This window comes from Falco peregrinus, chromosome 6 (genome assembly GCF_023634155.1).
Source record: "Falco peregrinus isolate bFalPer1 chromosome 6, bFalPer1.pri, whole genome shotgun sequence".
NCBI lineage: Eukaryota > Metazoa > Chordata > Aves > Falconiformes > Falconidae > Falco > Falco peregrinus.
The window spans coordinates 74,173,338-74,185,927 of record NC_073726.1 but is presented as its reverse complement, the minus strand read 5'-3'; the positions used below and the strand labels follow the sequence as shown (position 1 = coordinate 74,185,927).

The 12,590-nt window shown below is 38.5% G+C and overlaps 1 protein-coding gene across 4 annotated transcripts in view; it reads right to left on the bottom strand.

The window, feature by feature from the left end:
* Positions 1-12,590, bottom strand: part of BCAT1 (branched chain amino acid transaminase 1) — a 67,183-nt gene that overhangs the window by 37,118 nt on the left and 17,475 nt on the right. For all 4 annotated transcript variants that reach the window (XM_027790499.2, XM_027790500.2, XM_055808339.1 and 1 more), the window contains exon 2: positions 11,961-12,032. In XM_027790499.2, coding sequence (XP_027646300.1) covers positions 11,961-12,032 — 72 coding nt within the window. The remainder of the gene's footprint in view (positions 1-11,960; positions 12,033-12,590) is intronic.

The window sequence follows — 12,590 nt, the reverse complement described above, 5'->3', positions numbered from 1 at the left end:
ACAGAACTGGCAGCCTCAACTTAAAATAGTTTTCAAGTTACCTAACTATAACAGCAAGTTTCAGCGAGATCCTCAAAACATTAACATCCACTCAGTCAGACTGACTGTAATCTATTCTGATGAAATAAGTAACCTCCCCGACTTCCAGTCAAGGTGATTCATTCAAGATCACAAAGCAACTGCAATTATTATTTATTACTTATGCTGAGTTTGTAAGCACATCCTAGGAAAGATCAGGGCCTTCTGATGCAATAACAGACATGGAAGCGTAGGCAAAATTGAGTAACTTGTTTTGCCCTTGCGCTTGTGAAGAACAAAATGAGGTTCAGTAGCAGAGCAAATTTTGAGAAGTAAACAGATTACAAAGATCATCAGGAATTACTGTAAAGGGGAAAGGTAACAATGCATAGCCAGGGGAGCTGGAAAGAACAAAGCTTGGACTAGACAGAATGGCTTTGAGGAGGGCTCCAAGGATGAGGATGTTTTTTTCCCTGCCTTTCAAGTCCTTACGGCTGTGGCACCCTCATAATTGCTTTTGGGCCCTCCCCAGAACACATATCTCTATCCCGGGAAGCCATTCTTTCTGCTGGAGCAGCTACTTTTGCCCCAAAATACCTTCTGCCTGGTCTCCTGAGCCTGAGGCTCCTCCTATGTGACAGACTGAGGAGAAGAGCTTTGCACTGCCAAAGAAAAGCAGTGGTGGGGAACTGGGTTAAGGATACTAACTAGGCTGAAGAAAGTGCTTGTTAATACACCTTTGGAAGCTGAAACCCTCTCTTCTCTTGAACAAGTTTTTTTTTGGCCTTGAAGCCAATGAGCAAGTACCACCTCTCTCCTGTAACTCATTCAAGCTCCCTCGCTTTCCAGATGTTGCTGGTGGCAGAGGATTGCCCCCATTTTCTTGCTGACCTGAGCAGTGATCTTATCTGGCTGGAGAAGCTCATCCATTAGATATTCCAGCCCAGCAGCCTCACACGTGAAGCAGGGTTCAGGCTACTATATGTTGCACATAATTAATTGCTCCTTGTAGAGCTGCTACTACAAGCAGCTCAAAGGGAATTGCAACCTGATCCAGGAAGAGCCTCCACCACATGGGCCTGCTTTCTGCAGGCAGACATCACGAATCGTGCTTAACAACTACTGCTGCACACACACCAAAACAAAGGCTTCTGCCAAACTATTGCCAAACTCAGAGGAATCTGGGATGACATGCCAACTCCTCCATCGATGGCATCAGAGCAGACAGCAGCAGTGCTAGGCTATGCAACTAGAAAGTAGGAAAAGACTATGGAGGCTGTATGTGGTGTTAGAGCAATTGGTGCTTTTCTCCTCCACTGAGACAAAATAAGCAATCACCTGTTCTGCCTGTTCCTAAAACCTGTTTTAGAAGTAGAAATGCTGAATACTGCTCCAGGTAGAAGAAACCAGATGCAACCTCTTCTAGCAGGTGTTATTTTTGCCTAGTTTGTCTGACTTACTACCTCTCAACTCTATCCACTAATCACTAGCAGACACCCCAGCAGCATCTACTTGAATAAAACCTAAGGGATTATGTCCTATAGGCCTTGGATAAACCAAGGTCTGCTGTTCTGATTCTTTTCCCATCCCCACCTTCCTTGGAAAAGACTGCTAGTTTTCTGGGGCAGAGACCATCACTTTCTGTATAGAGCTAAGCTCTGTATGGCTCTGTTCACAGTAATAAAATCTATAGTAGAAACAATAAGAGTTCTATCAACTCCAAAAAGAATAAGACAGTTAAATAAATACTTAGAAATCTACTACTAGCTTCTAAGTATAAAAAGTAATTTTAACGTAAGCTGTCCTATAATCCCTTTAAACATCATTACTATTTTAAATTTACAGCAGAGCCTGAGGCTTGACAATGGAAAGCGTGTCAAGATATATAATATTTGAGCAGGAAGAAAGCCATAATTTTCTACTATATAAAGAGAAACAAAATATAACACAGTATCTTCTGCAACCCCAGGGAGAACACCCGGAAATCTTTCAACATAAAGCTTCCCTGAGACTTTATCTGAGAATATGTTAGCACATGTAATTGGACTGCGGCCTGGAATCATTGCATCAGGTTGACTGTACACTGGGTAATAAACCACAGAACAAATGACAAAGCAAAAGGGGAGTCAAGGCTCTGAATCAGTTTTGTGTCAATCATGGAAACAACAGAAAATATGGCTGGAAGGACTTTATCTAGTCCATCCTCTGCAAGGCATCTATCCTAAACTATTCATAACACATATTTATCAAATATTTGTCAAACCAAAGAACGAGCTTCTGCTACACTCTGCAAGCAACAGGAAGAAAAGAAGGGTACAACATACTGTTGGCTTCTTTAACTTTTTCCCTGACATGATGGATGCTCAACTCTGAAGCAGGAATGTTTGATTTGAAGCAGTAAGCAGGGAAGGAAACCTGCTCTGACAAGACAGCAGAGAAGTGCTTGGAATTGGCATAAACTTCTTGCCTTAGAGAAAGAAAAGGGCACCTAGGGCAGCAGCACAGCTGAAAATGCAGTCTGAAGCTCCCAAAATGCACAAGAAGGGAAATAAAGATGTTGGAAAGCTACAGTCTGGCTAGACTGTAGAGAAAGCATTGAAGAAACCAGCCTTGCCCTATAAACACTCAAGCACATGGATAATGCATAATATCATTGCTTTCAGGTGCACTAACTAAATTTTAAGAGTCTTTCTATATGTTGCTGAAATGTTGCCCTGTGCCAACTCCCATTGATTTGATCCAAAGCCCACTGAAGTTAATCAAGACCCCTTCATCCAGCTTGTAGGAATTCGGATTGTAAAGGAGGCAAACCCCACTGAATCTTTATAGCATCACCCATTTCCACTGCTTTAGGAAAATTAAATGGACTAGCAATGGTTTGAGGGTCTAGTTGTTTTTTCGTGTCTGTTCTCCGCTGACACAAGTTTCAGAAGATACATATTTTTACAGTTAAGAAAGATGAAGGCATGGGGTTCCTACAAATCGTAAGGAAACCTTCTACCTGGTATTAAGGAAATCTTAACAAAAGTATCTATTTGATTTTAATGGAGTCTGTCTCCTCTACCCCCAATAATGGTATTTTCAGGTCTATGAAAAACAGTCTTCTAGTATCTCAACTACCAAAGAATTATGACTATCATCTATCAAATATGAGTACCTCTTTAAAATACAAACCACCAAATGCAGATAAGACTTAAACATAGAACAGAAACTGGACATAATACTGCATTTAGTCCTATAAACTATTTCTGTTTGCTAACAGTTAACTAAGTGGTATGACTAGGGAGTAAGTAAGTATGAGAAGGCTTTAATGCAGTGATCGTACTGGACTGAAAAACACTGCTGTAGCTCACTGTTACAGCTGGTAAAGTTAGCTATACAAAAACCCACTTTGGCCATGCAACTGCACTTCCTGTCTGCAATACAGAGATACCTGGGCTTTTGATTCAAAAGAAGCAATTCCATATAGGGAACCACAGACTGCAATTCCATAATAGCCCAATTCCTTGTACAAAAAGTCCTTCCCTAGACTCAAACATTTCCACAAATACAAAACTAGGACCATTCTTCACTAATGGAACACATTAATTAATTACCCTATTGATATTATTCACTATTAGTAGATACTGCTTCTTCTCAAAAGATCCGACAGCTTAGTTAATGCAATTCCTGATGCTGTGCTGCTCCTTGCCTTGCAACCACTGTATTTCTGCATTGTAGCATAAACACAATGTTCCATTTTTAGAAAGAGTTTGCCTGGGAGAAGGTTTGAGCCTAACACAAGATGAGGGCTCACACTGGCCTGTGACACAAAACTGGAATAGAGAGTTCTGTGGCATTTCACTGATACATTTTTGTACAGTAGCACAGCATTTTAATGTTCAAATGACCCTGTATGAAAACAAAACTTACAAATTTGGTCTGCAAAGATTTAAGACACTACTATCTCATGGTTTGGGAAAATCATTTCTATGTCATATGAAGAAAGTGAAACAAAAAATGATATAGTTATATATAAGCTTTTCCTAAAAAAGTAGCCATATTGCAGGATGAAATTAATTACAAGCCTGAATTTCAGGCAAACAAGTTGTAAATACTTCACCTAAGTAGCCTGGCCAGTCACAAACATGTTACGTGGAATAGCTGAGAATAGAATCATAATCTCACATGCCCAAGTCCAGAGCAGTTGCAATTAAATCTTCTTACCCTGATTTTAATAAGCTTGCAGGCATGCAAGAAAGTGGATTCATGGAATGAAGGCATTCAGAATTTATCACTTCACATGGAATTTCAAAAACTTTTAGGAATATAAAATACTTTTGTGGCACAGTCTCTTACACAGAGGTTATGGGAATAATTTCAAACATTCAGTTAACCACACCTGCCTTTTTCTCTTACCCCATCTCTCTCTCACAATGGTAGACAGAAGGTAAACTTACAAATTTTCAGTGTTTGATCTGCTACTGAAACTGCCACACTGTGCCAATTCATTCCATTCAGTACTTTCTTAGAAACAGGGACTAAATAAGAGATTAAGATAAAACTCTTCCAGCTCTCTAGGGAGAAGGTTAGGGTATAGAGATAATTTCAAAAGCAACAAGAAATGCCAACAAAATCCTGGGGGGGGGGGGGGGGGGGGGGGGGGGGGGGCGGGGAAGACTACATTCTCTTCCTAAGCTGTAGTTCCTATTCATGTGTATTCAGCGAAGAAACATTTAATATCACACCTGGGGACTTGATATCACAATGACATATACAATTTAAGAATTCTTGGAAATAGGTGTGGACACCATGGATTTTATAAGTTTCGGAGCCAGATAGTTTCATTTGGGAATAACTGGCTGGTGTTAAAGCCCATTTTAAATGCAACTCTTCACCTTGGAAAAAATCAGTCCAGAAAATGATACAATCCAAATGGAATGGAATTTCAAAATTCTAGTGAAACTTCTGTGCTTTTACAGATACCAACCATATCTTAAGCTCCTAGTTAAAAAGAAGATAAGGCATCACTTTCTTTGTGCTATAAATCAACTCAGCCAAACCATCCTGACTGTTTTTCTAGCATCTTCCTTTTATCTTGGCCAAAAGCTCCTGTTATCTGCTGAAGCCAATTAGTTTTATTTGCAAATCCTATGGCATCAGATAATGGGACAATCAGTTTCTCTACTACAGCTTAGAAAGCCTATTGCAACTATCAGAAGGACGTCATCCACCTGAAGAAAACCACAAAAACTACTTGCCACCAAGGTAAAACGGAAGAGTACTGCCACAGATCTCAAATGCCTCATTATAGGTGGGTTCCTGATGGCATGGGAAACCTGCTTGCAGGCTGTTGGGAAATCATCCCTTAGCGTGTCATGGAAGAATCATGGCAAAATATTTTCACAGCACTAAGAACTTGTTGCTCAGTAGCATTTCTTGGCTACTACAATCCTGAGCAGTGACACTGCTGCTGCTGCACTGTAGTAACAAGCTTGATTTAGAAACACTGATGTGCCAAATAGAGCCATCAGCAATACCAAGCTGAACTAGTGCAACCTCCACCTGTGCATGCAACTTGCATGGTTTCCTTCAGGAAGGGCACTTTCTCCTGGCACCCACTGAAACATTGATTAACACATATTAGGCTTTGTTTCCTCTCTCGTTTGTCAAACAGGACAGGCAGCTCTAAGTGCACTGTGTGTTGATCTTTACTGTGACCTAGACCCATACTTTCCTGATAACTGGAATGAAAGCAGTAGATATGTCAGTCAGTCTTGCCCAGCTATTATTGGTAGTATTCAAAAGCGTTTGTGTAATGCCTGTGTAGATGCAGAATGCTACAGAAACCACCCCCCACTCAATCTTCTTTGTGCTGTAGCTGGTTTCCCTCTTGGTAGGTTGAAGATCAGGGAATGGATTTGATTGTAAATGACCTGAGGTAATTCTGCAGCATATACACAGCCTGCTAGGAGGCATAATCAAGTGATAAGAATGCACTGTGATCTAATATTATTATTACTTGCCAATCTTTTTTGATTCAACACATGACAAAAAAGTAAATCATTTTATTGCCATTGATGAAAAGCTTGAGTGAATAGATTCAGCTGAAATTAAGATAAAATCAGAATGACCTTTTCTAACGCAAAGGCCAGTCCAAAAATGCTAAATATTGTTACAACAACAACAGAATCCTGATCTAACAGTGGTTACAGCTATGTACTTTCATGGAAATGATACGGAGATGACATACTGATGGTAAACTGACACAGTTTTAGCTTAGGAGGTTCATACAGGACATCGGAAAAAAACGTTTTCTTAAAGAGAGCAGCGCAGCACTGCATTCAACAGACGAAGCCATGGCTGACCTGGTCTGGCGCTCGATGTAAGTCCCACTTTCAGTGGAAGGAGGGACTAGATGGCCTATGGTTCTAAGACACAACATTTTGGAGATGCTTTGACAGGTAAATAATTTATTTACGTTAGTAAAAAATGACAGATTGAGAACACGCTGGAGAGGAAGAGATGTGAAAATATATACACTGTGTAAACTGTTTTATATTTGTTAGCTATGTATATAATGTGGTAACTATAACGCATATAAAGCATTTCAGCATTTTGCTGACCCATATGCTCTGAGCATGTCAGAAACTTTACCTACTGTTCATACAAAATGAAAACACAAGAGAAGTGCTATGTACTTCCCTAAACTCTTCAAGGAGTGGAACTTTCACCCTCTCAATGTGATACAGTCAATTAATTCAGCTTTTAAAAATATGTTTCAAAAAATTAGACTATTCTGTACTTTATATGTTTTTAATCTTTGCATTGGAGGGGAAGGAAGAAAATTTGAAGAAATAATTCTCTTCTTCAAAAAACAAGGGTTGGAGAACTGCTCATTCTTTATCTCTGTCAGCAACCTTTTCACATATAAAATATTTAGTTTTCTAAAGTAAAGCTTAAAACTGTCTACTATCTCAAAATGGATTGGTCCCTCTGCCAGTTCCCACAGTAAGGAATCTTACATCCCACTATATTTGGCACAGATTATTGACGCACTTGACTTTCATTAGTATAAACATGGTAATGAATCACAGTAATGTAGTTTCATTAATGTAAACATAGAAAAAAATCAATAATTAGTCAAGTTTTTCTTTCAAAGACTGTTTTGAAAATAGGCATAACATTCCCAACAGAAAAAAGGAATATTTCCAACTCTTTCTAATGTACACTACATAACAAAAAATGCTGCATACTTCAGTAACATCTAACCTACACCTTAACTGCATAGATTGCTCCTGTAATACTACCTTATTTATAATTTTAGCATTTCCAGGGTAAAATATAGACCTGTTGTTTATCTTAAATGCTATTTCATTATTTGTCAAGAACATGGAACAAAGCAGAGAATCAGAGTCAGCACAGTGTGTTTTACACAGAGGCAACCAAACTCCCTGTCATTTCATGCAAAGGCTACACGTTTTAAAATATGCAACCAAAGGTCCTATTGCAAGGAATAACTGCATTTGTGTGAAGAGACCTCCAAGAACAACATCAATGTCTGTAAAACTTTCACTAGCAATCTCTCAATTTGAACCACAAATGCCTGCATCGGAAATAATTTTTCAGTTTCTTCATACTTCTTCTAGAGGTAAAATACACTACTGCTTTAGATTCTGTAGAAAAACCGTCAAAGGTTTTGATTGTTTATCTGTAGGTTATACCTATAGTGTGGAAATAATCTTTCTGGTCTGATTTGTACAATACCTAGCACAATGTCAGCTACTTCACAGCTTGGGCTCTGCAATGTTATAACTATGCAAGAAACAAACAAAACATACATAATTACAGAAAAATCACTATATCCAGCATATCACACAGCTAGATGTGAGCTAGCTTCAAACTGGAAGCCATGTAAACATATTAGCACAGCACTGTATCCAGTCTAGCAAGTCCAAGATCTCAACAGGGATTATTGGTTCAAGCACAGAACCACTCTAACCTGCCTATGTAGCTTCCAGTCTGCCATTGGCTCACATCCCACTGGCCTGGAGCCTGGAAAGGCTGAGCTGTCTGCAGAAGATTGTACGGGAACACTCACAGTTATTTAGAGTATCATGAGGAGCCATTCAGATACAGAAGCTCCGCCTGAACATTTTGCATTTCATTACCAAAAGTCTTCGTATTACCAAATTAATCCACATTCACTTGTAAACTACAGATACTTCATTTGGCATAGCAGACTAGCCAGCATTCCGTAAAAGTTCTGCACCATTTTGGTATACTAAAAAGGCCACTAAAAATAATAATAATAAAAAGGCCATTAGATATTTTTAAAAAAAAAAAAGAAAAAACTTAACTTTGCACCATTAGGATACCCAACTAATTCTACACAGCTGCAGATCGTTAAAACACAGAGAAATATAATAGGATAAGGTAATAATTTCTTAAAAGTCTTCCATGTATCAGTTTCTCAAAGAGAAAATGTATTACATGACAAAAGGTTACAGAAAAACTAAAATTATCTTTCTGGATATAGTTTGATAACATGAAGGAATGAAAAAGCAATCATGGATGCCTTTAGTTTCTTAAGACCAAGCATTATGAATTCAAAGTCAGAGCTTACACACACTTTAAAAAAAAACCACAAAGCAGAGTTACATATGGAAACAGACCACCACATCACCCAAACAACATCTATTCTGTCTTGTGGCAGTACAATAAGCAGAACGAATGCATTAACAAAATTACCAGATTTTTAACCTTAAACATTAAGTGCCTTAGACGTAACTGTGTGCTATTTCATAGCATTATTGAATGCAAAAAAAAATATATATATAAGAGCAAAACCATACATGTGCATTTCTTCATTCAACGTTCCAAGATACATTCAGTGGTACAGAGGATAACTGTACTTTCTGTTACTGGTTTCATACTCCCCTCCTAGAGATCCAGTGTTGACAATAGGCAAAAACTGCAGTATCTCTTAGGTTATTGTCATGAACCACAGCTAGTTATTTAAATAAATAAATACACAAATACGTGCATACAACAGTTGGGGGAGGAAGGAAGATTTCACTCTAGTGGACGGAGCTGGGTAGATAAATCCTAGAGATCTGACATTTTCTACAATACAGGAAACTCTAGCATAATCGCTATTTCCTTGGATGTTTCTTATCTGTTCCAAGATCACCCGTCATGTGTCAACTCTACATGCAATACATTGTCTTGTAAATCACAGACCTGTCAAGATGAGATTTTTAACTGCAGAAGTGTGTCACAATAAGGTAGTTTGGTAGCAGTTAAAACACAAAATGCCAATTCTGACCTATTGACTTACGAGAAACCCATGAGAATTAAAACAGAGAGCAGCTAGCAGAGGGGCTCACTGCTTGCTAGAAGCTGTAGGCAGCATTCCTTCCCTCCCTCCCTGTGTATAGGGACTCTCCAACTCTATCTTTCCAAGTCAGGCAGAAATTGCAGTGAAATTCAAAGAAGCTTATCACACCTAAAAAGCACAGCACTACATTCTAAAAAGAAATGTCTTCAGAGGGGTAATCTGGCATTCAGATGTTAGGCATCATCCACTTTAAACAATATGTTTTATGTAAGCATAAAACAAAACCATACCCTGTTTTCTACATTCCCACAATCTTGGATTACTTGGGTTACTGGCACAAAATTGCAGCTTTCTTCAGCACAGGCAGCCCCATGGGTCAACTTGATTCCTTTGAAATGTTACTAGCTATACTTTCTGAAATTGTAACCGTAACTGTCTTCCACAGAAATGTTTGTGAAGTTGCCTAGAATGAATCCAGGCTGTTTTATTTGTCATTGTCTGGTGGGTTTTTTCCTTCATTTATAAAGTTTTTCTTTTTAATTTGACAATGAAGTTAAAGAGATGGCAAATAATTATTATAATGTAGGACACTGCAATCATTACCTGTATTCCCATCACAACTTTCATATATCCACGCCCCCCCCCAGCCCCCCCAGTACAGTATTTTCTAAAAAGTTGTACCCCTTGCTGGTGACAGCAGCTAATCTTCAGAAACAAAGCCATAAGGCAGGAATGGACTTACATATTAGATTTCAGCCTGAACCAGCTGTTTTTCTTAGTATTATTCCCTTTATGACCATCTGTCCCACCTGCTAAGATATTTTTCCCCTCACACAGACTCTCCGCTACAATGATTTGCCATTCTGGCTGACACACAAGTATCGATGGAAAGGAAACTGGATTAAATCCAACTTTGTACAGCCCAGTATTTGGAGATTTGGTAAGGCACCTGCTTGACTGCCAGTATAATTAAATCTGCCCTAAGTCTGCTTTACTTTATGCCCAGTTCACACAAACCCAAACACTATCAGAGTTTGTTCCCACTCTGTCTTCCTTCTGAACTACGTCAGTAAGTGGCAGGAAACAGTACAGTGCAATTGCACAAGAGTCTCTTCCCTGCAAAGCCATTTTTGGTTTTAAATACACTGGCATGCTCTACTGAATGAATCTACTGAGATCTATCTTGTCTATTCATTAAAGGTGAATTCACAAAACTCTGCACTCCATATTTGTGAATATCGGGCTTTCAAAACTGACTGCGTGCATGTTTTTGACAACACTTTCCAAATCAGACCTTCTGCCTAAAAAGGTCATCCTAAATCTTCCTTCTTTGGCAGAATTGCCAGAGAGACACGATGCAAAGAAATGAGGAAGAGAAGAACTAGGAAGGGCTGAGAATGGAGAAAAAGGGATTAAATGGCATGTGGCTACACGGTGAAATTCTGGATTCTCAAGAATTATCTGCTGTTTTCAATGAGACCAACACCAGAATAAATTTTATCCAGGAGTCCAACACATTTTTTGCAGCATTTATTTTCCATATGTGGTTAAAGCCTGGCAACTAAACTGGAAATAACTACTTAAGCATAATTCAGAAGACTGCACAGCAGTGGCACTGCCCAAAAAATCAGGAAGAACATGACAGTTACAAAGTGTATCATCATAATTTCACCTCTGACTATTGCTGACAATAGTCAGGAGTAACAGGAAGGGAACTGCTGAAAAAGCACAAGTGAGGTCACCTTTTTCTGGTTACCGTTTTTAAACATCTGCAAAATATGAATGAGGCTTTTAAAGATTATAAAGCAGTGAAAGAGAGGGGGAGAAATAATTACAGATGTGTGACATAAGGAATAAAGGCAAAAGAAGTATGAAAGAGAGGCAGGAAAAAAGGGAATGAGGAGAGAAGGTAGAATTCAAAGGAGCACATGCTGATGGGCTTTAAATTTCCAACAGAAAACTAGTAAGTGACATCTGTGTCCATACAGTGTTTAAAATAAGCTCTTAGTTACTAGCACTGCATTCAGGAAGGAAGCAAAGAGTGCTATCTTAACTGAGCTCAGTTCTAAGCGTAAGATTAAAATAAAAAAGAGGGATTCAGATTCTTGTCAACTCCTGTCTGCTGCTCAGCACTCCTTACTATAACAGCCCTGTTTGCTTGCGGAGTGCCAATAATGTGCCAGAGCTGTGGTGTGCTTTGGAGTTCTGAGACCCTTAGCTCTGCAACTTTGAGACCAGATGGAAAAACCCACCTTTGAGCACCATTCATAATGCCAAAGTTTAACAAATAATAGACTGTTACACAGACTTTGTTTGGAAAAAAATGGGGGTAATCAATCTTTATTTCTATTGCTTTTGAAGCAGGTAAGAGTTAAAAATATCATCACCTATGCCATTTTAATTTTTGCTACTAACTTTTTAGCTAGTACCCAAAAGCATAATAAAGTTCTTGTCATGTTCTTAATTTCTACCTTGAAAACATTTTCAGCAAATGCAACTTACAGAATCATGATGTTCAAGCATGTCAGTAGCTATAATCACCTGCACAACAAGCACTACTGTGTTACAGATGCTGTCTGGCACCATCTACTGAAATGCTTCAGACATTTTTAAACAAATGTACCTTGAAAGACTCAGTCATATACTTTGCTGTTTCTTCTGAGCATCCTCCAGCCGTGCATTCATTCTGACAGCCCTAGAAAAAATAAAACCAGAGGAAATCAAACTCAGTGCACATTGCAGAAAAGTCGGTACACATTCAGTTAATTATTTTTAGGAACAGATTGTACTTTGTCATCAGTAAATATATTAGAAAGAATTTTTTAGTGGTTTCTTAGCACAACTTTCTACCTTCTAGGCTTTTAGTTTTACTTCAGTCACAATATTTTGCACAACAGTATTTCCGGGCTATATAGGAAAGATGATGTCTTAGATTAGATTATCGCTCAGAAGTGTGGAAGGATATGGACAACATCACAAGTCTTTAATTCAAAGCTGACTAAATAAATAGTGTTTTTACACAATTCCATCAGATCCCAGTTTCTCTACTAAAACATCTACCCAACAGATTTGCTTTTGCCTTTTCTGGCTAGAAAGAATGGAAGAAAAAGGGAAAGGATTTTTTTTGTTAAATCCTTCATTAAATGAAAACAATGATATGAAAACAATGTCCACCTATATAAATATATAACCAGAATATTTTGAATTATCTACTATGTTGAACTCAAGCGTTCTACCACTGACCATGCTAGAC